This window comes from Malaclemys terrapin, chromosome 4 (assembly GCF_027887155.1).
Source record: "Malaclemys terrapin pileata isolate rMalTer1 chromosome 4, rMalTer1.hap1, whole genome shotgun sequence".
Taxonomy (NCBI): Eukaryota; Metazoa; Chordata; order Testudines; family Emydidae; genus Malaclemys; species Malaclemys terrapin.
Window position 1 is genome coordinate 28,471,298 of NC_071508.1, and position 25,891 is coordinate 28,497,188.

Genomic DNA, 25,891 nt, shown 5'->3' on the forward strand with positions numbered 1-25,891 from the left:
GGAACTGTGGGATAGCTGTGGGATAGCTACCCATAGTGCAATGCTCCGGAAGTCGACGCTAGCCTCGGTACTGTGGACGCGGTCCGCCGACTAGAGCACTTAGAGCATTTTATGTGGGGACACACACAATCGGCTGTATACAACCGATTTCAATAAAACCGGCTTCTATAAATTCGAACTAATTTCGTAGTGTAGACATACCCTCAGTGTCTGTGTCTTTCTGCAGCTGGGCGTGGCCCTGCCTGAGTGCATGGCTGGAAGAGGCTTGTGAGCCTAGCCCAGCAAGACAAGGTAAAGGGGGCCCAGGCTGGCAGAACAGGTGGGCTCGGTGGTATCCCGGTACAGCAGGTGGCACCTCAAAGGGGGGCAACCCGTCACACTAGGGACTGACCAAATCCAGTGGGCACAAGTCCACAAGGGGCTGGAAATTGAAGCTAGACAAATTCAGACTGGAAATGTACGTTTTTAACAGTGAAAGTAATAGACCATTGGAACAACTGAGCAAGGGGCATGGTGGGTGACCTTTTGTAACTCAAGACGGGACTTTTTAAAATGCTGTAGTTTAAACAGGAATTATTTGGGGGCAGGTCCCTGGCCTGTGTTATACAGGAGGTCACAGTGGTTCCGTCTGGCCTTAGAATCCATGCATCATCTGGAGAAGGGCAGATGTGCATGTGGACAGGGCACTAGCTGACAGATCAGAGGAGGGCTCTTGGTACCTGTTCACTGCCTTTGAGAAAGGCGTCAATGTAGTCCAGGGCCTATTTCACCTCCGAGTCTGGCTCCATAAAGCAGGCGGTGTTAGAAGGGGATGGTGAATCTGATCAAAGACAGAGCGGTGGTAATACCTGGGGCTGCCAAGCTGCAGGCTGGGTGACAGAGATCTTAGAAAAAAGAACAGGAGTACTTGTGGCACCTTAGAGACTAACAAATTTATTAGAGCATAAGCTTTCGAGGACTACAGCCCACTTCTTCGGATGCATCAAGTACTCCTGTTCTTTTTGCGGATACCGACTAATACGGCTGCTACTCTGAAAAGAGATCTTAGAGGAAACCCTTGCCCCCGCTCGAGCAGGGAAGCAGCCCCGATGCACGGCAGGGTCTGGCACAGCGATCCCTAGCTTCCCCACCTCTTTGCTGCCCAGCCCAGCAAAGATCCAGTCAGAGCCCTGGTTTCCAGCGGCCACCCCACTTCCCCGCCCAGCATTTAGGCTCAGCTTGGGGATTTGGGGAGCATCACACCTGGAAGGAGGGACAATGTCAGGCCATGAATGGTGTACCTGACCTCTGGGCCATTGCTGGAGGGGGCAGAGGGACTGGCAGTGAATCAGTTTGGTCCCTGCTGCAGGAGAGGGAAGAACTGCCCAGTCTGTGTGGGACCCAGAGCCTGCCCGTTCTGACTGCCTCTCCTGCCACCAACAGCTAGCCAGAGCCACTGGGATCCCATCATCAACCCCCCGCAAAATGCCCTGTGCTGCCACATGCATGACCCCCTGCAAAGGAGCCAGCAGACGGGGCTGCAACACCAGGGGGCATCTGATGCCCTGGCCAGCCCCCTGCAATCCTAGGCTTTAACAACCCACTGTGCACCGAGCATCCCCTTTGATGGGTGGAAAACATCCTCCAACCCTGCAGCGTGAAGGATCAGGGTGGGCAATTCAGTCAGCCTCCACCTGATGCTTCCGCCGCCGCTCCTAATGCCCCGATCAGCTCTAGAGGCTGCAGCTGCTGCCAGCACGAGGGGCCATTCCCCCCGCCTGGGTTTTCCTGTCTCTCCATCTCGTGGCAGCCCAGAGCAGTACAAGGTCTATGGAGTCTTCTCCCCCCAGTGACACCCTGGTCTTGCCACCCAACCCCCAGAGGGGCCAGGCCCCATTGCAATGCAGGGCCATGGCCTCGGCCATTTTTGCAGCCCCCCCCTCCGCCCACCCAGGAGGTGCCCACTCACCGGCACGGAAGGGCCGAGGCGCACACAGCTCCTGCTGCTGCTGTGGGCTCTTCCCCCGACTCTTCCCTGGGGGAGGTTTCATCTCCTCCTAGGCACGGATGGTCTTCAAGGGGATCTTGGGGACTTCCTCAGCCATTCTGCAAGAAGCCAGGACAAGGCATTGCTTGTGAGTGACGAGAGGCCGTTGCCCCGTCCAGCATCAGGGCCAGCCCAGTTATTTCTGTTCCACCAGCGCCTACAGATGCCAGCTGAGATCAGGGCCCTGTTGCACCAGGTGCTGCAGACAATCCCTGGGCCATAGGGCTCAGATTCTAACTAGTCAAGGCAGCCAGTAGGGAAACAAGCAAATGGATGTGCTCAAAGTCACCCAGCCAGTCAGCAGTACAGGCAGGATTAAAACCCAGGTCTCCGGATGCCCAGGCCAGCACCCCATCCTGCAGGCCAAACGGCCTCCCCTGGGTCACTTCCACCTCTCCTTCTGCTAGTTCACAATCTGCACAGCAGACAGGCTGGATCCAACCACTCAGGATTCTTCCTGCCCAGGGAAATTACCCTGATCCCTTCCCCCAGGATTATTGGGCCATGGCAGTTCCCAGGTGGGCGAGGCCAGTGGGGTGAGGGAGCTAGGGCGGGCGGACTCGTGAGCAGCAGGAGTTGCTCAGACACCACGGTGAAGGGGCAGGAGCAGAAGGCGGGAGAGCGGCAGGAAGGCTGGTACCTACTCTGCCAACCTCCTGCCTCCCTTTGTCCCTGATTCAGTGTGAGCTGTGGGAGCTCTCTGGGGCACAGGAGCTGGCTGGTGCCCAGATGGAACTACGTTGCCTATTGCACAGATCTCGCTTTTCCCGAACATTGAAAATGCTGCTAAAACCATACCAGGGCCCGCCAGGATCCCTGCAGCCAGTCAGTGCTAAGTCGTGAACTGTGCCCTGGCCTGCCAGAGCGCGGCAGTGGGAGAGGGAGGGGCTGGCCCAGGGCCCTGCTGGATTGCGCTCACGGGTACGGGGTCCCAGTGCTACAGAGCTGTGTGCCAGGAGCCGCCCTTTGTGGGGGTTTCGCAGCTCATCTCTCCAAGGCCTGTGTGGCAGCAAGTCTGCCAATGTGATCCCTTGAATCAAATCCTCTCTTAGCTAGTGCAGATGTGCTGTTCAGAGAAAACAATTTGCACACAAACCAGAAGACACAGCCGGGTGAGTATATGAGCCAGGGCCTTTCAATAATTTCACCATTCGGGGACACTTGGTTGAAGGCTGTATCACAGAGTGTCCTAAAATAATAAACATGTTACTATTAATGCATTCTCTCCAACATTTGTGATGAATACAGGCACATTTGTGGGGCATTAAGAGAGTAAGGGGGATCATAGTATAGTAGCAAGCAACCTAGAATAAACATTTTTACATTTAGTTAGATAAAACAAAAACCTGCTTATTTCAATTGTCTCACAAAATTAATAGTTAAATCAACCCCTGCTGGAAAGAGTTGATCTCATAAAATGACTCAAGTAATTTTTTTTTTTTTAAAGCATAAGAAATTTATAATTATCTTGTTCTGCCCTTAGGTTGTTTTGATGACATTGCATACGGGGAAGAAGCCAGGGTCTGGGGTGGTGGGAAGAGCCTCCCGCATAGTCACCAAGTGTTTCACCCTGCTCAGGCAGGCTGCAGTGCACGAAACCCCAAAGGAGGGAGGCTGGCTTTTAGCAGAGCGGGGGCAGCCGGCGGCTCCAGTGACTGGGCTCTACCTAGCACACATCCTTCTGATCCTGCGGGCGAAGGTCTGTAGGTTGCAGCCAGAGGGGGGTTGGTCTCTGAAGGGATCCAGAATCAAGAAGTCACAACGAACCCCATTCACTCACTATTTATAGGACTCCCCCATTCCGGCAGTATCTGAGCACCTCATCCCTGCCTGTATTTACCTGTAACCCACACACCTTCTGGGTGTGGTGTTCTGTCCTCTCTAGTGACACTGAGACCACTTAGAGAGAGAGAGAGAGAGAGAGAGAGAGAGAGAAAAATGAGTCTGCTCTACAGCCTTAGCTCAGAGCCATTCACGAGGCTCCACGGGTCCCAGGTTCGATCCCACCCGCTGGCTACTGGGGTCTTTCGGCATTACAAGTGGGAGCTTGTCCGGGATCGAAGCTGGGACCTCTGGAGCTTAGTGCATGAGCCTCTACCACATGAGGTTAAAGCCAACTGGCTCTTAGCTAAGGGGTCTAGAGTCTGCAGCTCTCATGCTACTCTAGTGCTAGGTTTCTTTGGATCACTGAGACCCCACACACAATCAGGCCTGGCTGTGCCAGGTGCTGCACACACCCAGAGACGCACCCCGCAGGAGCCAGGCCCGGCCCTGCAGAACAACAGACAAAGGCCAGGCAGGGACTTGCCCAAGGTCACCCAGCAGGTCAGTGGCAGAGCCAGGAATAGAACACAGGACTCCTGATTCCAGGCCAGGGCCATGTCCCCTGGGAAGGTTTCAATGACCCCAGCAGTGCAGCAGCTCCCTGCGGTTCTGGGTTTATCCCCCAGCTCTCCTCCCCTCTCACCTTCTCTGGGGGAAGGGCCAGGTTGAAGAGGTGTTTGAATGGTGTTGGGGTCTCTCAGCTGCCCGCTCATCAGGTCCAGGATGGCATCTTCCAGCTCGTTGCCAAGGTCAGGGCACTGGAGGAGCTAAACACACCAACAGCGAAACAAGCTAGAGAACGGGGCTGGCCCCTCACGACTCATCTCTGCCACGGGGCCCTTAGCTCCACCTGCCACGGGCATGGCATGCGCTGTACGCCGGGCGCCGCGATTGGTCACCGTGTGTGCCCCACTGAAACCTGCTAGTGCAACGGCCCCTCGAGGCTCCAGCCAAGATCAAGGCCTACCCTGCTCCCTCACTAAGGCTCAGCTGCATGCGGAGCAGGGAGGGAGGGGGCTGCAGCCTTGTGTTCCAAAGGGCCACCCGGTTTGCGGGGGGCAGGTGAATTGGCCGTGGATGGGCCTGGCCTGCGCATGGCATACGGACGTCAGAGGGGGCTTGAGGGCCGAGGTCACACAAGGGACCATTCTATGGAGCTGAGCCTTGGGGAACAAGAGACTCCCGACCCTGGGCTTTGCTCCAGCCCCGCGACACCAGCTGGGGCAGGTAACAATGTCCAGAGTCAGTGACTCCACCCCTAGGGCTCTAGGAGCTTTCCCTGCCCCTGGTCACCCACCCACCCCCAGAGCCTTCAGGGCCACTCCTCTCCCAGCCATAGGCATGGGCGGCGAGTTCTATGGGCCCCCGGTGCCTGGGCACCATGGGCCTCGGCCCCGCCTTCCGCCCCCGCGTCTCTCGGGCCATTTAAAAGAGCCCGGGGCACTCACTCACCACCAGCAGTGCAGCGGAGCTGAGCGGCTTCCTGCCTGCTTGCTCCACATGGCTGCCGGCCCCTCCCTGCGGCCCCTGAGTGGGGTGGGTCTGTGTCCCACTGTCACGGAGTGTGGGGGAGTCAGGGCCCTGCACCCCCCCTTCCTGCGATTCACCGTGACTCTCACCAGCCAGTAAAATAGAAGGTTTATTAGATGACAGGAACACAGTCCCAAGCAGGGCTTGTAGGTACAACCAGGACCCTTTCAGCCAGGTCCCTCTGGGGGGCAAGGATCTTAGGCCTTGTCTTCACTTACCGGAGGGTCCGGCGGCACGCAATCGATGTTCTGGGATCGATTTATCGCGTCTGGTTAAGACGCGATAAATCGATCCCGGATCGATCCCGGAAGTGCTCACAGTCGGCGCCGGTACTCCAGCTCGCCGAGAGGAGTACGCGGCATCGACTGGGGGAGACTTCCTGCCGCGTCTGGACCGCGGTAAGTTCGGACTAAGGTACTTCGAATTCAGCTACGTTATTAACGTAGCTGAATTTGCGTACCTTAGTCCGAAGTGGGGACCAGGCCTTAGACCCCTGACTTGGGGTTCCCTGCCTCTTCCCACCCAGCCCAAAACTGAAACCAAAACCCCTCCCGCAGGCTCTCTCCTCCTCCTTCTCTCCCTCTCTCCCTTTGTCCAGTTTCCAGGGCAAAGGTGTCGACTCGCCCCACCCCCCTTCCTGGCTCAGGTTACAAGCTCAGGTCCTGTCCCTCACCTAAAGTCATCCCCTGCTCTCCCATCCCCCATGCAGACAGTCCAGTAAAACTAACCGACATACCCAGGTCAATCCACCCCGCTCCCTACTGCGTCACACCCACCCCAAGCGCCCCTGCAGCCAGTAGGAAGCTGCGCGGGCAGTGCCTGGGGGTAGCAGCACACGGAGGCCCCCAGGCCCGCCCTGCCTACGAGCCCCAGGTAAGCGTCGCACCCTCCCAACTCCTCCCAGAGCCTGCACCCCGACCCCTTTACCACACCCCACTCCGGCCCCCAAACTCCCTCCCAGAGCCTGTACCCCCTCCCTCCACACCCCCTCCTGTCCCCAAACTCCTCCCAGAGCATGCATCCCTCACCCCCTCCTGCACCCCCACCCTCTGCCCCAGCCTGGAGCCTGCATCCAGCACCCAAACTCCATCCCAGAGCCTGCACCCCAGGCCCCTTCCCCCACCCAAACTTCCTCCCAGGGCCCAACCTCTCACCCCTCCTGCACCCCAATCCCCTACCCCAGCCCAGTGCCTGTACCCCAGACCTCCTCCCCCCACCCAAACTCCCTCCCAGAGACTTAGGCAGGTGGGGGGCAGAGTTTGGAGGGGCGGGCTCTGCTGGTCACCACCAAAATTTCTACAAACCTGCTGCCCCTGGCCATAGGTCAGCCCCATGCCACAGTCACTGCTGGGCTGGGGCTGTTCTCACGACCCTCACCCGCCGGTGAGGTTCACCTGAATGAAGAACGCAATGGCCGGGATGTACCGCCTATCATCCCTGCAGTTGAGGATGGCCATCAGCTCGTGGAAAATCCAGTAACGCTCCTGGAAACTGACCGAAACCATGGCCCTGGCATGGGAAACACAAACACCACATCATCAAGGTGGGCAAGGACTGGTTCTCCATTTACAAATCTAACCAGACCAGTGCCACAGGACAGGGGATCCCGGGTGACTAGTCACGTGCAGCTGGCATGGACTAGTTCCTGCTGGCTTAAAATGCCCAGCGGCCTAACTGCTAGAGACCCAGACCCTTAATCACTCTACAGGGAGCTCTTCCACGAGGCCAGCTCCGAGCACGCAGCGCTGGGCTGTGTGACCAAGTGGGACCGTTCTTAATGTTTCCTCTGAATACTGTGTGGGTGCCTCAGTTTCCCCTATGCATTTCTTAAGTCTCCAGTGTGCATAAATGGCTGACAATCTGTCTCCTAGCAACAAATGGCCAGGGCCCTTCCCCCCTTGCAAGGGGATAGCTAAAGGTGAACAAAGAGATCAGGTGACCTCCTGGCCCAGGAAAGAGACAAAGGCCAAAAAGGAGGGGCTGGAAGGGTGTTTCAGCTGGGAGCTGGCTGGGGACGGGAAGTCAGTGCAGACGGAGTTGTCTGCCTCGCTGGGCCCCAGAATGGAGCTGGCTGAGGGGTCCCCTTTGCTGTACCTACAAGCTCTGTTTTAGACTGTGTTCCTGTCATCTAATAAACCTCTGTTTTACTGGCTGGCTAAGAGTCACGTCTGACTGCGAAGTGGGGGGGGGTGCTGGCTTCCTCAGCACCCCACCTCGGGGGACTCGCTGTGGGAAGCGCACGGAGGGGCATATGCTGAATGCTCCAAGGAGAAACCCAGGAAGGTGAAGCCGTGTGAGCTTCTTGCCCTGAAGACAGTCTGCTACGAGGGAGAGGAGGCTCCCCAAAGTCCTGACTGGCTTTGTGGGGAGCAGTTCCAGAGCATTGCCCGGGGACTCCGTGACAGGCTGCAAGAGAACTGCAGACAAAGAAGGGCATCGGTGGGCTCGGTGGCCTTTCTCATGTGCCCAGATATTGGTTGATGAGAGACAGAAGGTGGGTTAGGGAATATCTTAGATTGGTCTAAGACAAGTTTCAGAGTAGCAGCCGTGTTAGTCTGTATCCGCAAAAAGAAGAACAGGAGTACTTGTGGCACCTTAGAGACTAACAAATTTATTAGAGCATAAGCTTTCGTGGACTACAGCCCACTTCTTCGGATGCATACAGAATGGAACATATATTGAGGAGATATATATACACACATACAGAGAGCATAAACAGGTGGGAGTTGTCTTACCAACTCTGAGAGGCCAATTAATTAAGAGAAAAAAAACTTTTGAAGTGATAATCAAGCTAGCCCAGTACAGACAGTTTGATAAGAAGTGTGAGAATACTTACAAGGGGAGATAGATTCAATGTTTGTAATCGCTCAGCCATTCCCAGTCCTTATTCAAACCGGAGTTTGAATGCTGGGCCAGCCAAAGACATTCCCTCCCCCACCTTGTCTCTCTCATGTGCTGGGCCTGACAGATTGGAGCAAGGCTTGCACTGCACACCTGCATGCAGAGCAAGCCTCTTGTTACTGAGCGAGCCCAGGCCAGGCCCTGCCGCGTGCCTGAGGGCGATGGTTCAGAACCGAGGCGGGGTGTCGGGCTGGCGGTACCTGACGGGGCTGAGGGGTGTGAGCGTGTCCTCCTGGTTATGCACCCTCTGGTTATGCATGGACGGCTCCACCGTGTATGTGATCTGGAACAGCAGGGCAATGGAGAGCTGAGGGAAGAGCTCCTTCACCTTCTGCCTGCAGGCCTGCTCCTCGAGGACTACACCAACGCTGCAGACAGACATGACGGAGGCTGTCTTTGCCCAGCCACACCTGCCAGAGCCAGGCAGGAAGCGGTTTACGCCAGGCAGCGCAGGGTGGAGAAGTAGCCGACTGACCCCTCGGCCAACGGCACAGAGGCTGTGGCCTCTTCCACGCAGGCGATTGGGAGCCGCGTCTCACCCAGCGGGGAAGGCGATGTGGCCGTGTCCTGGGCCCAGGGACAGGAGATGCTGCTGCGGACAGTGCTGGGCAGCAGCCCCCTGGACAAGCAGGGCCGGCTCTAGCTTTTTTGCTGGCCCAAGCAGCAAAAAAAAGCGCCGCCCCCCAAAGCCCCCAGCCGAGCGCCGTGCCGCCGCCACGCCGAGCGCCGGAGCCCGCCCCCCCCCGAGCGCCAAGCCCCATGCCGCGCCCCCCCAGCGCCGCGCCGCGCCGCCGGAGCCCGCCCCCGCTCTCTCCTGAGCGCCGCCGGAACCCCCCTCCAGCGCCGCGCCCGTGCCGCACCCCCACCGAGCGCCGCACGCCGGAACCCCCCGAGCGCCGAGCCCCGCGCTGCCCCCACCACCGAGCGCCGCGCTGCCGGAGCCCGCCCCCGCACCCCGCCGAGCGCCGCCAGAAACCCCACCAGCGCCGCGCCCGGGCGGCCCCCTCGCCGAGCCCCGCGCAACCGGAGCCCGCCCCCCCAGCGCCACGCCGCGCCACCAGAGTGCCCCCCCCCCCGCGGAATGCCGCAGCGCGCTCCCCCCGCCACCCCTTACCAGGAGCCGCCCCAAGCATGTGCTTGGGTGCGTGGTGCCTGGGAGCCGGCCCTGGGGACAAGACACTCACCAGGCAAACAGCAAGACGCCTTTGCGGTGCATGTCGGAGTTCATGAGCATGTCCCAGCCACCCAGCTTCTGGATGAACGTGACCTGGTCCCCGTAGCCAACACATTGGAGCAAGGCTTGCATGGCATTCACCGCACACCTGCATGCAGAGCAAGCCTCTTGTTACTGAGCGAGCCCAGGCCAGGCCCTGCCGCGTGCCTGCGGATGATGGTTCAGAACCGAGGCGGGGTGTCGGGCTGGCGGTACCTGACGGGGCTGAGGGGTGTGAGAGTGTCCTTCTGGTTATGCACCCTCTGCTTATGCATGGACGGCTCCACCGTGTATGTGATCTGGAACAGCAGGGCAATGGAGAGCTGAGGGAAAAGACGGTTACTCACCGTTGTAACTGTTGTTCTTCGAGATGTGTTGCTCATATCCATTCCAATCAGGTGTGCGCGCGCCGCGTGCACGATCGTCGGAGAATTTTCTACCCTAGCAACACCCGGCGGGTCGGCTGTGGAGCCCCCTAGAGTGGCGCCTTCATGGCGCTGGATATATACCCCAGCCGACCCGGCGCCCCCTCAGTTCCTTCTTGCCAGCTACTCCAACAGTGGGGAAGGGGGGCGGGTTTGGAATGGATATGAGCAACACATCTCGAAGAACAACAGTTACAACGGTGAGTAACCGTCTTTTCTTCTTCGAGTGCTTGCTCATATCTATTCCAATCAGGTGACTCCCAAGCCTTACCTAGGTGGTGGGGTCGGAGTGAGACATTGCTGTGAGCAAAACCGCTGATCCGAATGCAGCATCGTCCCTGGACTGCTGTACCAGAGCGTAGTGAGCTGCAAATGTGTGGACTGATGACCAAACTGCAGCTCTACAAATGTCCTGGATCGGAACTTGAGCCAGGAAGGCAGTCGAGGAAGCTTGGGCCCTCGTTGAGTGAGCGGTGAGGTGCGGCGTCGAGACACCGGCCAGGTCATAGCAAATCTGGATGCAAGACGTGATCCAGGAGGACAGGCATTGTGAGGAGACCGGTAAGCCTTTCATCCGGTCGGCCACTGCAACGAAGAGTTGCGTCGTCTTTCTAAACTGCTTTGTGCGGTCAATATAGAAAGCCAGGTCCCTGCGTACGTCCAAAGAATGCAAACGCTGGTCTTGGCGAGTAGCATGTGGTTTAGGATGGAAGACTGGGAGAAATATATCTTGATTCATGTGAAACGGTGAGACCACCTTAGGAAGAAAGGCAGGATGTGGACGAAGCTGCACTTTGTCCTTATGGAAAACCGTGTATGGGGGCTCGGATGTAAGCGCCCTGAGTTCAGAAACGCGCCTTGCTGAGGTGATGGCTACGAGGAAGGCTGTCTTCCAGGATAGGTACAGGAGTGAACAGGTGGCCAGTGGCTCGAATGGAGGCCCTGTGAGCTTGGAGAGAACCAGGTTGAGATCCCACGTCGGAACGGGCTGACGTTGTTGTGGGTACATCCGGTCTAAGCCCTTGAGGAATCTAACGACCATCGGGTTAGAGAATACCAAGGACGCGAGTTCCCCCGGGTGGAAGGCCGATATAGCGGCCAGGTGAACCCTAATTGAAGATATCGCCAAGCCCTGCTGTTTTAGGGATAGGAGATATTCCAATATGAGAGGAATAGGTGCCTGTAACGGGGACTTGGCTCGTTGTTCGCACCAACAGGAGAACCGCTTCCACTTGGCCAAGTACGTGGTCCGTGTCGAAGGCTTCCTACTGCCCAGCAGAATCTGCTGGACCGAGTGCGAGCATTGTCGCTCTGCCTGGTTCAACCATGGAGCAACCACGCCGTGAGGTGGAGTGATTGTAGGTCGGGGTGACATAGTCGGCCGTGGTCCTGAGAGATGAGATCTGGACACAACGGAAGTGGGATCGGTGTTTGAACCGAGAGCTCCAACAGTGTGGTGTACCAGTGTTGGCTCGGCCACGCTGGAGCGACTAGAATTACTTGTGCCTGGTCTCTGCGCAGTTTGAGCAGCACCTTGTGGACCAGAGGAAATGGAGGGAAAGCGTAAAACAGGTGGTCTTTCCAAGGGGGGGGGGGGTAGAACCTCTGAGGCTGGGGCCGAAATGGCCTGCGCTGGGGTCCCGGAACATGCATCCCTAGGGAGCGCATGATTTTTCTCGAGTCCTTGAGGCTCTGCAGTCGAGAGTCCGTCTTGTACGAGAACAACCCGTGTCCCTCAAAGGGTAAATCCTGCAGGGTTTGCTGCAGTTCCAGAGGCAAGCCCGAGACCTGGAGCCAGGAGACTCTCCGCATGGCGATACCTGAAGCCAGCGTCCTCGCAGCCGAGTCCGCTATATCCAAGGAGGCCTTTAAGGAGGTCCGTGCCACCTTCTTACCCTCCTCCACTAAGGCCCCGAACTCTTCCCTGGAGTCTTGGGGGACCAACTCCTTGAACTTCCCCATAGAGTTCCAGGAATTAAAGTTATAGCGGCTCAAGAGCGCCTGCTGATTAGCCGCTCTAAGTTGCAGCCCTCTGGCTGAATATACCTTACGCCCAAACAAATCAAAGCGCTTAGCGTCCTTCGATTTGGGCACTGCAGCCTGTTGACCGTGGCGCTCCCTTGCATTCACCGATGACACCACCAGTGAACACGGCTGGGGATGAGTGTATAAGTACTCATAGTCCTTTGAGGGGACGAAGTACTTTCTTTCCACCCCTCTGGCTGTGGGTGGAATAGAGGCAGGAGTTTGCCATATCGCAGTGGCATTAGCCTGGATCGTACGAATCAGGGGCAATGCTACTCTGGATGGGGCATCCGCAGAGAGGATGTTCACAATGGGGTCCTGCACCTCCACTATCTCCTCTGCCTGTAGGTCCATATTACGTGCCACCCTACGTAATAGGTCCTGGTGTGCCCGAAGATCTATCGGGGGCGGACCTGTGGCCGTTGTGCCTGCCACCGCCTCATCTGGGGAAGATGAGGAGGATGCCTCAGGTGGCAAGGGATCTAAGGGCGGGTCCTGTTCCAATGAGCCCTGGAGCGGAGCGTCGCCTGTCCCTGGGTCCAGGTCGTCAGGTGGTGTGGGCACGGGAGCCTCCATGCCCCCTGGGGGAGGGCGGGAGATGGTGGCTTCTGGAGCCCTATGCTCAGAGTGTATCGAGCGAGAGCCTGATGGTGGAGCCCCCTGCGCTTGGTGATACGCCCACGGGGTCCAGAACGACCAGTGTGTAGGTCCCTGAGCGGGATCCTCCGCTACCTCCTGCCAGTGGCCCATGTCCGCCTCAGCGGCCTGCCCCTGAGGGGGGTATGCCGATCTCGAGGCCCCATCGGAGGAACGGGACACCGATCTCGAGGGCCAGGGCGGTGCCGATCGCGTCGAAATTAGCTCCGGATGGTACGGTGCCGCTCGGTGCCGCTCCGGAGATGACCGGTCCCTGTGCGGTGCCGGTGAGCGGTACCGAGATCGGGATCGGTGCCGATGACCACGTCGGTGCCGAGATTCTGATCTGGACCTGGATGAAGGTGACCGCGAGTAGGCACGGTGCCGGGAGCGGCCCCTCGAAGCCGAGCGTCGCTCGTACCGGTGCCGGGAACTACGTCTGGAGTTCGATCGGTACCGATGATCGTAAAGGTGCCGGGACGTAGAACGGTGCCGCGACAAGGATCTTGGCCGCGAGTACGACCGGTGCCGAGGTGATAGTCGGCGCCGGGACCGCGAGCAGCGTCGGGACCTGCTTCGCGACCTGGAGCAGTGCCGTGGGTCCGCTCCCTGAGATGGCGGGCGCACCAGGGCAGGCTTGCCCCTGGATTGCACCGGACGAGGAGCCAACGGTGCCGGTGGTTGGAGCGGTGCCGGATCCGTGAGAGCAATAAGGTCTCTCGCCGTCGCGAAGGTCTCTGGGGTCGACGGGAGACAAGGCTCCACCGCTGATGGAGGTGGTGATCCAGTCCGCACCGGACTCAACGGCCTCGGAGCCGGAGTCAATGGCGTAGGAGGCACCTGCTTTTGGTGGTCTAAAGGCGGACGCGGCTCTACCCCCGGCACCGGGGGAGCTGGCGTCTTCAGGACAGCAGTCTTCTGCGCCTTGCGGGATTTCTTATGTCCCGGGGACAAGGATCGGCGCCGAGGCACTTGTGGCGGGTGCGGTGCCGAAGGGGGCCGGTGCCGCGGAGGCTTGTCCGACTCTACCCGCGGTGCAGAAGCAATCGGTGCCGCAGGGGCGCTGCACACCGAGGCGCTTGGTGCCGGGGCTTGACGCGCCGATGGAGTGCCCGGGCTAAGTGCCACCTCCATGAGGAGTTGCCGAAGCCGAAAGTCCCGCTCCTTTTTGGTTCTCGGTCTGAAGGCCTTACAGATCTTACACTTATCTGTTTGATGGGACTCTCCCAGGCACTTCAGACACGAGTCGTGCGGATCACTCGTGGGCATAGGCTTAGCGCAGGACGCGCACTGCTTAAAGCCGGGAGCCTTGGGCATGAGCCCGGCTATGCGCCGGGGGAAAAAAGGGGGGAGAACAACCCCCTTTAATCCCCTCTAACTATCTACAACTATTAAAAAGTAAAATGAACAACTATCTAACACTATACAACAACTACAACTACAACTATCTACAAAAAACAGGATAAGCTAGGGAGAGTGGAGAACAGCTATGCCGCGCTCCACAGTTCCAACGACCGTCAGGGGCGGTAAGAAGGAACTGAGGGGGCGCCGGGTCGGCTGGGGTATATATCCAGCGCCATGAAGGCGCCACTCTAGGGGGCTCCACAGCCGACCCGCCGGGTGTTGCTAGCATAGAAAATTCTCCGACGATCGTGCACGCGGCGCGCGCGCACCTGACTGGAATCGATATGAGCAAGCACTCGAAGAAGAAGAGCTCCTTCACCTTCTGCCTGCAGGCCTGCTCCTCGAGGATCTTGTATAGGGCTCTGGTGGCCTGCAGCCAAGAACAGGAAACAGATGTCACTGCAGGGCCTCAATCCTTCCCATGCTCCGCCAAGGCACCTAGAGAGCGCCCCCCCCGCGGAATGCCGCGCCGCGCTCCCCCCGCCGCCCCTTACCAGGTGCCGCCCCAAGCATGTGCTTGGGTGCCTGGTGCCTGGAGCCGGCCCTGGGGACAAGACACTCACCGGGCAAACAGCAAGACGCCTTTGTGGTGCATGTCGAAGTTCATGAGCATGTCCCAGCCACCCAGCTTCTGGATGAACGTGACCTGGTCCCCGTAGCCAACACATTGGAGCAAGGCTTGCATGGCACTCACCGCACACCTGCATGCAGAGCAAGCCTCTTGTTACTGAGCGAGCCCAGGCCAGGCCCTGCCGCGTGCCTGCGGGCGATGGTTCAGAACCGAGGCGGGGTGTCGGGCTGGCGGTACCTGACGGGGCTGAGGGGTGTGAGCGTGTCCTCCTGGTGATGCACCCTCTGGTTATGCAGGGACGGTTCCACCGTCTATGTGCTCTGGAACAGCCGGGCAATGGAGAGCTGAGGGGAGAGCTCCTTCACCTTCTGCCTGCAGGCCTGCTCCTCGAGGATCTTGTATAGGGCTCTGGTGGCCTGCAGCCAAGAACAGGAAACAGATGTCACTGCAGGGCCTCCATCCTTCCCACGCTCCCGCAAGGCACCTATAGAGCGCCCCCCCCTCCCACCCGCGGAATGCCGCGCCGCGCTCCCCCCGCCGCCCCTTACCAGGTGCCGCCCCAAGCATGTGCTTGGGTGCCTGGTGCCTGGAGCCGGCCCTGGGGACAAGACACTCACCGGGCAAACAGCAAGACACCTTTGTGGTGCATGTCGGAGTTCATGAGCATGTCCCAGCCACCCAGCTTCTGGATGAACGTGACCTGGTCCCCGTAGCCAACACATTGGAGCAAGGCTTGCATGGCATTCACCGCACACCTGCATGCAGAGCAAGCCTCTTGTTACTGAGCGAGCCCAGGCCAGGCCCTGCCGCGTGCCTGCGGGCGATGGTTAGGAACCGAGGCGGGGTGTCGGGCTGGCGGTACCTGACGGGGCTGAGGGGTGTGAGCGTGTCCTCCTGGTTATGCACCCTCTGGTTATGCAGGGACGGCTCCACCGTCTATGTGATCTGGAACAGCCGGGCAATGGAGAGCTGAGGGAAGAGCTCCTTCACCTTCTGCCTGCAGGCCTGCTCCTCGAGGATCTTGTATAGGGCTCTGGTGGCCTGCAGCCAAGAACAGGAAACAGATGTCACTGCAGGGCCTCCATCCTTCCCACGCTCCCCCAAGGCACCTAGAGAGCGCCCCCCGCCACGGAATGGGGACAAGACACTCACCGGGCAAACAGCAAGACGCCTTTGTGGTGCATGTCGGAGTTCATGAGCATGTCCCAGCCACCCAGCTTCTGGATGAACGTGACCTGGTCCCCGTAGCCAACACATTGGAGCAAGGCTTGCATGGCATTCACCGCACACCTGCATGCAGAGCAAGCCTCTTGTTACTGAGCGAGCCCAGGCCAGGCCCTGCCGCGTGCCTGCGGGAGATGGTTCAGAACCGAGGCGGGGTGTCGGGCTGGCGGTACCTGACGGGGCTGAGGGGTGTGAGTGTGTCCTCCTGGTTATGCACCCTCTGCTTATGCATGGACGGCTCCACCTTGTATGTGATCTGGAACAGCAGGGCAATGGAGAGCTGAGGGAAGAGCTCCTTCACCTTCTGCCTGCAGGCCTGCTCCTCGAGGATCTTGTATAGGGCTCTGGTGGCCTGCAGCCAAGAACAGGAAACAGATGTCACTGCAGGGCCTCCATCCTTCCCACGCTCCCCCAAGGCCCCTAGAGAGGAGGGGTGGGCTGGGCGCTAAGGCCTGGGATGCTGGGTTCAATTCCTAGCCTGTGTGACCTTGGCTAGAACCACAGAAGGGACTTCGTCTCAGCGTTGCCATGCCATGCCTAGCTTCATGTGCCCTGCTGCCCAGTGAACTCACAGCCCTGAGTTAAGTGCCCAGGCTCCATATACACTGCAGAGGGAGAGTCAGTTGGACCAATTGTTAAAGACGGTAAACAGGATGGCCTGGGTAATTTCAGGCCTGTCAGCCTGACATCGATCCCAGGCAAGATAATAGAGCGGCTGGTACAAGATTAAATTAATAAAGAATTAAAGAAGACAATTTAATTAATGCAAATCAACATGGGTGTATGGAAAATATTTCCCGCCAAGATAATTGCGATCTGATTTTCGATGAGATTACAAGTTTGGTAGAGAAAGGAAATAGCATTGGCTATTTCCCCGGCTCCTTCCACCTTCCTGGAATTTTCCCCTGCCACCGGCCTGTACTGCTGCAACCATCATTTTCGCTTGCCTCTTTTCCTTTTCTTTAGACACAACCTGATTACGCTCCGCCTCAGACAGCAGGGTCCGCATAAGGACATTACACTCATCCCAGTCAGGCTTAGAGCTAGCCAGGCACCCTTCAAAGACCGATTTTCAGAGTAACAGCCGTGTTAGTCTGTATCCGCAAAAAGAAGAACAGGAGTACTTGTGGCACCTTAGAGACTAACAAATTTATTTATTAGAGCATGAGGACAGGTCTGTCTCCCAAGATCTGTGAGAGTAAAGGATCATCTTTCAGGATAGGTTGTAGATCTCTGATGATGCGCTGGAGAGGTTTTAGTTGGGGGCTGAAGGTGACAGCTAGTGGTGTTCTGTTATTTTCTTTGTTGGGCCTGTCTTGTAGGAGGTGACTTCTGGGTACTCGTCTGACTCTGTCAATCTGTTTTTTCACTTCAGCAGGTGGGTATTGTAGTTTTAAGAATGCTTGATAGAGATCTTGTAGGTGCTTGTCTCTATCCGAGGGATTGGAGCAAATGCGGTTATATCTTAGAGCTTGGCTGTAGACAATGGATCGTGTGGTGTGTCCTGGATGGAAGCTGGAGGCATGTAGGTAAGTGTAGCGGTCAGTAGGTTTCCGGTATAGGGTGGTATTGATGTGACCATCGCTTATTAGCACAGTAGTGTCCAGGAAATGGACCGCTTGTGTGGATTGATCTAGGCTGAGGTTGATGGTGGGATGGAAATTATTGAAATCATGGTGAAATTCCTCAAGGGCTTCTTTTCCATGGGTCCAGATGATGAAGATGTCAAAGACCGAGATAAACTTGCTTGGGTTCATAGAGAATTCCCCTGCCTGTGCCTTAAAGGCTGCTAGGTCCACCGGGTTAAAAGGCACATGCATATAGACCTGCATAGTAGTGGCCAGGCGATTGTCTGCTCCAGGACGGGCTATCCGAGTCTCAGTAATCAATGGATAGAATCCCACCGAGGGGGCAATCTCTGGGACCTGAGGCACCTTGTCCTTATATGGTGGGGGTATTGGAGCCGAAGGGGTCACCGGATCTGCCATTACAGCTGTGGGGGGGGAGGGTTCTGGGGACTAACAGTAGTTACTACCGAACCTGTCGGAGTCAAATTACACTTTTGCAAAAGATCTGACCTATCTCTTAACAACATAAACAACTGTACATACATATGTTCATTCCATTTACCCGTTTGCTGACAAAACAGGAGTAATTGAAGGATCGTGTTATAATTAAGTGATCCTTCCGGTGGCCACCTTTCCCGGTCCTCTAGCTGATATTGAGGCCAGTCTACTGTACAGAATCTTTTCAGTTTACTTTTAATCAACGGATCCAATCCAAACACTTTCCAGTTCACCAGAATGCATTCTAAGGGCATACACCTTGCCCTGCCTGCAGTACTCTGTCCCTGCCCCATACTCTAGGGAGACACTAGGCGTCCTCAGGTCAAAACAGGTAAAGTCCCCACTGAACTGTTCCTACCTTATCCACGGGACCGGTTCCCCACCATCACCCGCCGCTGCTTCTCCACTGCTCGAGCGCGTTGCACCATTGTGCCCTCCGGGGTCGTCCAAACCACGTCTCCGCCGAGACCCCTGGTAAAGTCATCGGTGCGCACTGGGCGTCGGGCGTCGCCGCAATCTGTCGACCTCCGAGAGGGGTCCGGGCAAGGCTAAATTTCAGCCTCGAGCCCCACGCTGGGGGCCAAAACTGTTGCCGGCACAGAGTCCCCAGGACAGCAACAGCCGGATTCGTTGCCCGGTGTGCTTCGTGCCAATAAACACACCAGGGTGGAGAAGCAGTTTATACAGTTTATGTCAACAACGTCACATGGGGGAATAATTTCCAGCTAAGATATAAGACCGGGTAGTCTTCTCCATTGATTTCTTGGGACAGGACAGCCCTGAGCCCTACCCCGAGGCGTCTGTGTGAAAGATGAAGTCACGGTCAAAGTCCGGGCTATATAGGACCGGCTCCCGGCAGAGGCACTCCTTGAGTGTCCAGAAGGCTTCCCGCATTCTTGGATTCACGGCATGCGTTGGGGCCTGTCCTTAGTCAAAAGTCTCGTCAAGGGGGCTGCAATGGAAGCGAACTGGGGGATGAATCGCCGATAGCAGCCGGAGAGCCCCAGGAATTGTCGCACTTGGCGTTTCCTGGTGGGTGGCGGGCAGGCCGCCAGTACTTGAACCTTCCCCACAAGGGGTTTCACCCATCCTCCCCCTATGGTGTATCTGAGGTACATTGCCTCTTTCATCCAATACAACCCTTTTTTGGATTGGCCGTTAGTCCTGCCTTTTGCAGGGATCTCAGGACCGTGGCTACGCGTTCCAGGTGGTCCTCCCAATGGCAGCTGTAGACCAAGACGTCATCCAAATAGGCCACTGCATACTCTTGATGGGGCCTGTGACAATGCAGTTCTGGCGGAACCCAACTGAGAGTGCCAACTCAGGACAAATTGCTCAAACAGGGCAGTTACAGCCCAAGGCTGGGGTTTTTCCACCTCTAAGGCAAACCAAACCAGCCAGACTAAGAGGACTTCGGTCTCACCCCCCGGCTAACCGCAAGTCTCACAAGCAATCTCCTTAGACACTCCAGTTTCCCAGTATCACCACCAGTACCACTAGTTATGGGGACAAATGGTTATGAAAACCAATACCCAAATAAAAGAAAAAAGGTTCTCCTGATCCCAAAGGACCAAGCCCCCAGACCCAGGTCAATATACAAATCAGATCTTGCCCACAAATCACGCTGTTGCCAATCCTTTAGAATCTAAAATCTAAAGGTTTATTCATAAAAGGGAAAAGATAGAGATGAGAGATAGAATTGGTTAAATGGAATCAATTACATATAGTAATGGCAAAGTTCTTGGTTCAAGCTTGCAGCAGCGATGGAATAAACTGCAGGTTCAAATCAAGTCTCTGGAATACATCCCCCGCTGGGATGGGTCCTCAGTCCTTTGTTCAGAGCTTCAGTGCAGTAAAGTCCCTCCAGAGGTATGAAGCAGGATTGAAGACAAGATGGAGATGAGGCATCCGCCTTATATAGTCTTTTCCAGGTGTAAGAACCCCTCTTTGTTCTTACTGTGGAAAATTACAGCAAAATGGAGTCTGGAGTCACATGGGCAAGTTCCTGCATACTTTGCTGAGTCTGAAGGCATACTTACCTTCTCTCAATGAGTCCACTGTATAGCTGATGGTCCTTAATGGGCCATCAAGCAGGCTAGGCAGAGCTAATCTCAGCTTGTCTGGGATGTCACCCAGAAGCATAGCATAAGTTTGCCATACAGACAGTATAGATTTGGGTGCCACTACAGGACCTTGGTTGCAACAATGATCTATATGGTCCCAGTTTATGTCAATAACGTCACAGGGCCGTAGAAGGCGATCCATTAGTCGTTGGAACATCGCCGGGGCCCCGTGGAGGCCGAAGGGCATCCGGGTAAATTGGTAAAGTCTCGTTGGGGTGGCGAACGCCATCTTCTCCTTATAGATGAAGTCGACCGGGATCTTCCAGTACCCCTTACTGAGGTCGAGGGTGGTGATGAAATGGGTCTCCTCCAGGTGACCAAGCAGTTCATCCACACGGGGCATAGGATATGCATTGAACCTTGAGTGTTGACCCGCCGGAAGTCTATACAGAAGTGCTGTGTTCCATCGGGCTTGGGTACCAAGACTGCCGGACTGCACCACTTCACTCTGCGACATCTCGATGACTCCTAGGGCTGGCATGACCTGTACTTCCTCCTCCATTCGGTGCGGCAAGGGCCTGGTCGTCTCCCGGATTACCTTCCCCGGTTCGGTCTGGATGGCATGATTGACCAGGGTCGTGTAACCGGGTAGGACCGTAAAGGTTCTCCTGAAAGCCTACAGGAAACATTGGGCCTGCTTTCGCTGCTCCACCGTGAGCATGTTGCCGAGCTGGGGGCCTGCGAGGTCCTCTGTCAGGGGCACGCGGGGACCCAACTCAGGTTCTGGTGGGTAAGGGTTAATTAATAGGCCCTTCCACTCCCGCCATGGTTTCAATAGATTCACATGATATCACTGGGTCTTCTTGTGCCACTTGGGCTGGTGGACCTCATAGGTGACGAGCCCAATCTTTAGGCCACCTCATAGAGCCCCGGCCAGCAGCTTCGATTCGCTTGACGGTAGGAGGAGCAGGACCCGATCACCTGGCTCAAAGGCACGAACCTGCGCTGCCTGGTTATAGGTTCGTGCCTGGACTTCCTGCGCGGCTTTTAAGTTCTCGCATGCTAGGGCTCCAGCCTGAGCGAGGTGCTCCTGGAGCTGGAGAACATACTTCAGGAGGCCTTGGGTTGGAGACGGAGACTGTTCCCATGTCTCCCGCATTAAGTCTGATAGGCCTCGTGGGCAGCAGCCATATAGTAGTTCGAACAGGGAAAATTTTGTTGATGACTGTCAGTCTGTGGGTGGTAGACGGAAGTGCGTAACTGTTTAACTCCCAGGAGCTCGCATACCTGCTGCAACAACCGGGAGGTGAAGTTGGTGCCCTGGTCCATTAGGATTTCCCGAGGCAGGCCCACTCGAGCGAAGACCTTCACTAGTTCACCGCCGATGGTTCGGGCGGTGGTGCTCCACAATGGCACGGCCTTGGGAAAATGGGCGGCATAATCAATGATGACTAGTGCATACTGGAATCCCGTGGCACTTCTTGGGAGCGGGCCCACCAGGTCCATAGCCACCTGCTCAAAGGGCATCTCCACTATGGGCATGGGAACCAAACGAGCCTTGGATACCCATGGGGGAGCCACTAATTGGCACTCCAGGCAGGAGCTACAATAGTTCCTCACCTCCTGGTGAACGCTGGGCCAAAAGAACTGCGTCAAAATCCAGGCAAGGGTCTTTTCATGGCCCAAGTGCCCTGCGGCAGGGATGTCGTGTGCAAGCTTCATTATTGCTTGTCGGTGGCACTGAGGCACCAGCAGCTGGGTCCATGGTTCTTCTGTGTGGGGATCCCATCCCATCTGGTTAAGAGTCATGGCATAGCTCAAAACGCGCACTGATTTGCGCGATGGGAGTCAATCATGACCCCAATGACAGCGGCTAGTTGTCCGTAGGCCCAACTAAGGGTGGGGTCTGCTCTTTGATCACGGCAAAAGTTGGTGTTAAGTCAGAGTTTGACAGCCAGCCCAGGCGGGGGGTCCTCAGGTTCCTTGGTCCCTCCATCGGGGTCCGAGGCCTCCTCCTCCTCCTCTCGTTGGGCCTCGGGGTAATCTCCTTCCAGCGCAGGGGTCGAGCAAAGGATCTCCTCAAATGCCGGCCAGTCACATCCCAGAATCACCAGGTAGGCTAGTCTAGGAGCCAGGCTGATGACCATCCGTCGTGTGACCCTGGCCACCATTAGCGGGATCCGGGCACTGGGGTAGGGCCACACATCGCCATGGATGCATTGCAGCCAGATCGTCCCCAGGTGGGGGTCGGCCCAGGGCCCCAAGGTCTGACGGATTAGCGTCTGGCCACAGTCCGAATCAATCAGGGCCAGGGTTGAGTGGTCCCAGACAACTACCGGAACCATGATCTTGGGGACTTGTGGCAGCTATCTTAGTAGTATATGAAATGAGAACATATTTAAATTTGAAAAAACTGGGCAACATACATATGAAAGCACTTTAACGAGAGGTTGGGCTATGTGGCTGTCTGAAACAGAATCAAAGAAAGAAATTGTTTTTCCGATCAGGGCCGTCCCTAGCCATTTGGGTGCCCTACGCAGCCCCCCCCACGGGGGGCTGTGTGGGGCCCCAGGCCTCCCCCCCACAAGGGTCTGGGGGGGGCAGGAGCTGTGGGGGGGGCACTTTTGGGGGCCCTACAGGCCCAGAGTGGTCCAGGGGATTAGCGGGGGGCCGGGAGCAGCCTGCTCCACTTCCCTCGCCCCAGCCCCAGTCATGTCACTCAGGGGAGGGGGCTGGGGGGAAGGGATTCTCCCACACACACACACACTCACCAGCAGTGGCAGGAAGCGGAGCAACCCAGCCCCAGCCTGCTCTACTCCGCCAGCTCCGCTTCCCGCCGCCAGTGAGTGCTGGTCCTTGTGCCCATGCGCAGGGTGTAGCTGATCGCCGTGTGTGGCGTTGGGGGGGAATTCCCCCCCAGTCAGACTGGCAGTGACTTGGGGGTTCTCACCTTCCCCTGCAGCGTGGGGGGTGGGTCACTTACCAGGATTATCTGGGTGTCTCTCACTTAACCCTTTCCCTGCCATTGCAGAGCCTCGGGCTCTAGTGCCCCTCGGCCCCTCCTGATCTCAGCCTGTGGCACGTAACAGTCCAGTCTGCCGGGGGCTGTGGCACTTCGGTCTCATTTTGGGTGTTGGGTTAGTATCTGGGGGCAGGGTGGGGCTGGTGGCCTGTGACGTACAGGAGATCAGACCAACTGAGCTGCTGGTTCCTTCTGGTCTGAAGCTCAGGATACAGCCGGTACAGGGTCCGGTGCACTGCCCTGGAACGTGAGGTGATGAGTCCTCCCGGAACTAGATCCTGATTGACCCACATGCAGGATGAGCCATTCCTGTGCAAGGCCCAGCCAGTCCACGAGCCAGGCACTGGGCTGGTGCCTCTTAGGGCTGGTCTGTGGGCCTCACAGGAGAACCAGCAGCTTCAACTGCCCCATGTCACTCCGTGGCTTAGACCTGTACCCTGCCTGAGCGCAGGACGGACTCCACAGCCACAGGCTTCAGCTTGCTCCCACCCTGCCCTCGCTCCTGCCTGGCTCCCAGCCCTGCATGTGCCTTGTTCCAACCTCAATTCCTGATTCCAGCTCTGAGCGCTGGCTCTGGAGGGTTGTTGGTAGTGGAGCCCAGGCCCTACCAGTCCACCAGGCTCTGACCCCTAGCCCAGTGATCTGACAGCTGGGGATGCTTAAGGCTGCCTTCCCTGGGCCACTTCCTAGCACTTCCCTGCGATGGTCCCAGAGTCTCCGTCTGGGTCTGGGTCTGGGTCTGGGCGACGTGATGGGTGTCGGTTCACCACCAGGCACCTTCTGGCAGCTGTGTGCAGCAGGGCAGCTCTCTTTCTTTCTCGGGCAGCCACTGCCTCCTCCCGTGGTATGGCCCCCATTCTAGGTCAGCGCAATCCTAGGGCTTTCCCCATGGGGTGTGACGAAGTGGGACAGTTCTTAATGTTTCCTCTGAATATTGCAGGGGTGCCTCAGTTTCCCCTATGCATTTCTTAAGTCTCTAGGTAATGGGATAAAGGCCAGTGTGCATAAATGGCCGACACTCTGTCTCCTGGCAACTAATGGCCGGAGCCCTTCCCCCCTGCAAGGTGCCAGCTAAAGGTGTTGGAGAACGAAGGAATCAGGTGACCTCCTGGCCTGGGAAAGAGACAAAGCCCAGAGGAAGAGGGGCTGGAGAGAGTCAGTTGGGAGCTGGCTGGGGATGTGGAGTGAAGTGCAGATGTGGGTGTCTGGCTCACTGCCCCCCAAAATGGATCTGGCAGAGGGCTCCTGTTCTCTGTACCTACAAGCTCTGTTTTAGACCGTGTTCCTGTCATCTAATAAACCTCTGTTTTACTGGCTGGCTAAGAGTCACGTCTGACTGCGAAGTTGGGGAGCAGGACCCTCTGGCTTCCCCAGGACCCCGCCTGTGCAGACTCGCTGTGGGAAGCGCACAGAGGGGCAGAGGATGCTGAATGCTCCAAGGTCAGACCCAGGAAAGTGGAAGCTGTGTGAGCTTCTTGCCCTGGAGACAGTCTGCTCACAGAGAAGAGACTTCACCAGAGTCCTGACTGGCTTCGTAGGGAGCAGTTCCAGAGCATCGCCTGGGTACTCCGTGACATGGGGTCATCCACAGTACAGGGAAATGAACAAAACTCAGAGCCCATATGCGAGGGAGAGGGGAACGCCTCCCTCTCAGGCTGTGTCTGTGTAAAGCCCTCCCTTTCCTCAGCTGTCACGGGCAGAGATTCTGCCTTTCCCTCCGCTCTCCTCTGCTGGAGATGAAGGTCACAGGTCTGCTCTCTTCCCTGGGCTGCCCCCAAACCAGCCACTGCCCTGCCTTTTAACTCCTCCTGCAGCTGGAGCATTTCCTGCAGGTGTGGTGAGGCAGAGATGGCTGGGCCCAGAGCAGCTCCTTAACCCCTGATTGCCCATTATGAGGTTTGTACACCCCATCGCATCCCCAGTGGTTGTCTCTTGTCTAAAGTGACCAGTCCCAGTCTTTTGAATCTGTCCTCATAAGGAAGCCGTTCCATATGCCTCATCATTTCTGTTGCCCTTCTCTGCAGCTTTTCCAGTTCTAATAGATCTTTTTTGAGATGGGGCGACCACATCTGTACACAGCATTCAAGGTGTGGGCATAGCATGGATTTATATAATGGCATTATGATATTTTCTGTCTGATTCTCTATCCTTTTCCTAATGATTCCCAATATTCTGTTCGCTTTTTTGGCTGCCGCTGCACATTGAGTGGATGTTTTCAGAGAACTATCCACAAAGACTCCATGATCTCCTTCCTGAGTGATAACAGCTAATTGAGATCCCATCATTTTATCTGTATAGTTGGGATTATGTTTTCCAACGTGCATTACTTTGCACTTATCAACATTGAATTTCATCTGCCATTTTGTTGTCCAGTCACCCAGTTTTGTGAGATCCCTTCATAACTGTTCGCAGTCTGCTTTGGACTTAACTATCTTGAGTAATTTTGAATCATCTGCAAACTCTGCTATCTCACTTTTTACCCCCTTTTCCAGATCATTTGTGAATATAATGAACAGCACAAGTCCCAGTACAGAGGACAGGTCACTCCGCCCGGGACTCCCCGCCCTGATTGGTCATATCTCCTCTCGGGGGTGGAGCCATCTGTCTGGGGTGGGTTAGACACAACAAGTCCTGCATCGTGGGAGGGGGCTGGACGAGCTGACCCTGCGATCCCTTCTCACCCTGAGGTTCTGAGTGCTGCTGAATAGCACCAGGAGAGCGTTTCGGCGTGTTCCGGCTCAACTATAGCACTGGCTAGAGACACGCTCTCTCTCTTCGGCCCAATGAGTACACCCAGTGGGAGACTGAGACACCTCCTCAGGCTGTGATGGGGACACACAGCGCTCCTTCTCTTGCTGCAGGGGCTGGTACTTACGGCCAAGGGGGCAATGCCAGCCTCTCTCTGGAGATGTCATGATGCTGACGTAGAGGCTGCTCCCGCAGCCGTTGAGCAGCACCTGT

At 56.8% G+C, this 25,891-nt stretch overlaps 2 protein-coding genes across 3 annotated transcripts in view; both read right to left on the reverse strand.

Annotated features, from left to right (window-relative positions):
* The window catches only part of LOC128836563 (uncharacterized), a 35,169-nt gene extending 32,027 nt beyond the window's left edge, over positions 1 to 3,142 (reverse strand). For both annotated transcript variants that reach the window (XM_054026934.1, XM_054026932.1), the window contains exons 1-3: positions 3,123 to 3,142; positions 1,949 to 2,085; positions 720 to 820 (exon numbers count right to left, since the gene is read on the reverse strand). The gene's annotated coding sequence lies outside the window, so the exon portion shown is untranslated. The remainder of the gene's footprint in view (positions 1 to 719; positions 821 to 1,948; positions 2,086 to 3,122) is intronic.
* On the reverse strand, positions 762 to 25,891 carry LOC128836071 (uncharacterized). Its single transcript, XM_054026094.1, has 15 exons — positions 25,806 to 25,891; positions 15,953 to 16,131; positions 15,708 to 15,845; positions 15,418 to 15,596; positions 15,173 to 15,310; positions 14,793 to 14,971; positions 14,548 to 14,685; positions 14,304 to 14,354; positions 9,711 to 9,793; positions 9,466 to 9,603; positions 8,482 to 8,649; positions 6,775 to 6,889; positions 4,494 to 4,617; positions 3,123 to 3,215; positions 762 to 820 (listed from the first exon to the last, which is right to left on the reverse strand). Exons 7-15 carry the CDS (start codon positions 14,650 to 14,652, stop codon positions 762 to 764), a joined length of 936 nt encoding a protein of 311 aa, XP_053882069.1. The 5' UTR covers positions 14,653 to 14,685; positions 14,793 to 14,971; positions 15,173 to 15,310; positions 15,418 to 15,596; positions 15,708 to 15,845; positions 15,953 to 16,131; positions 25,806 to 25,891.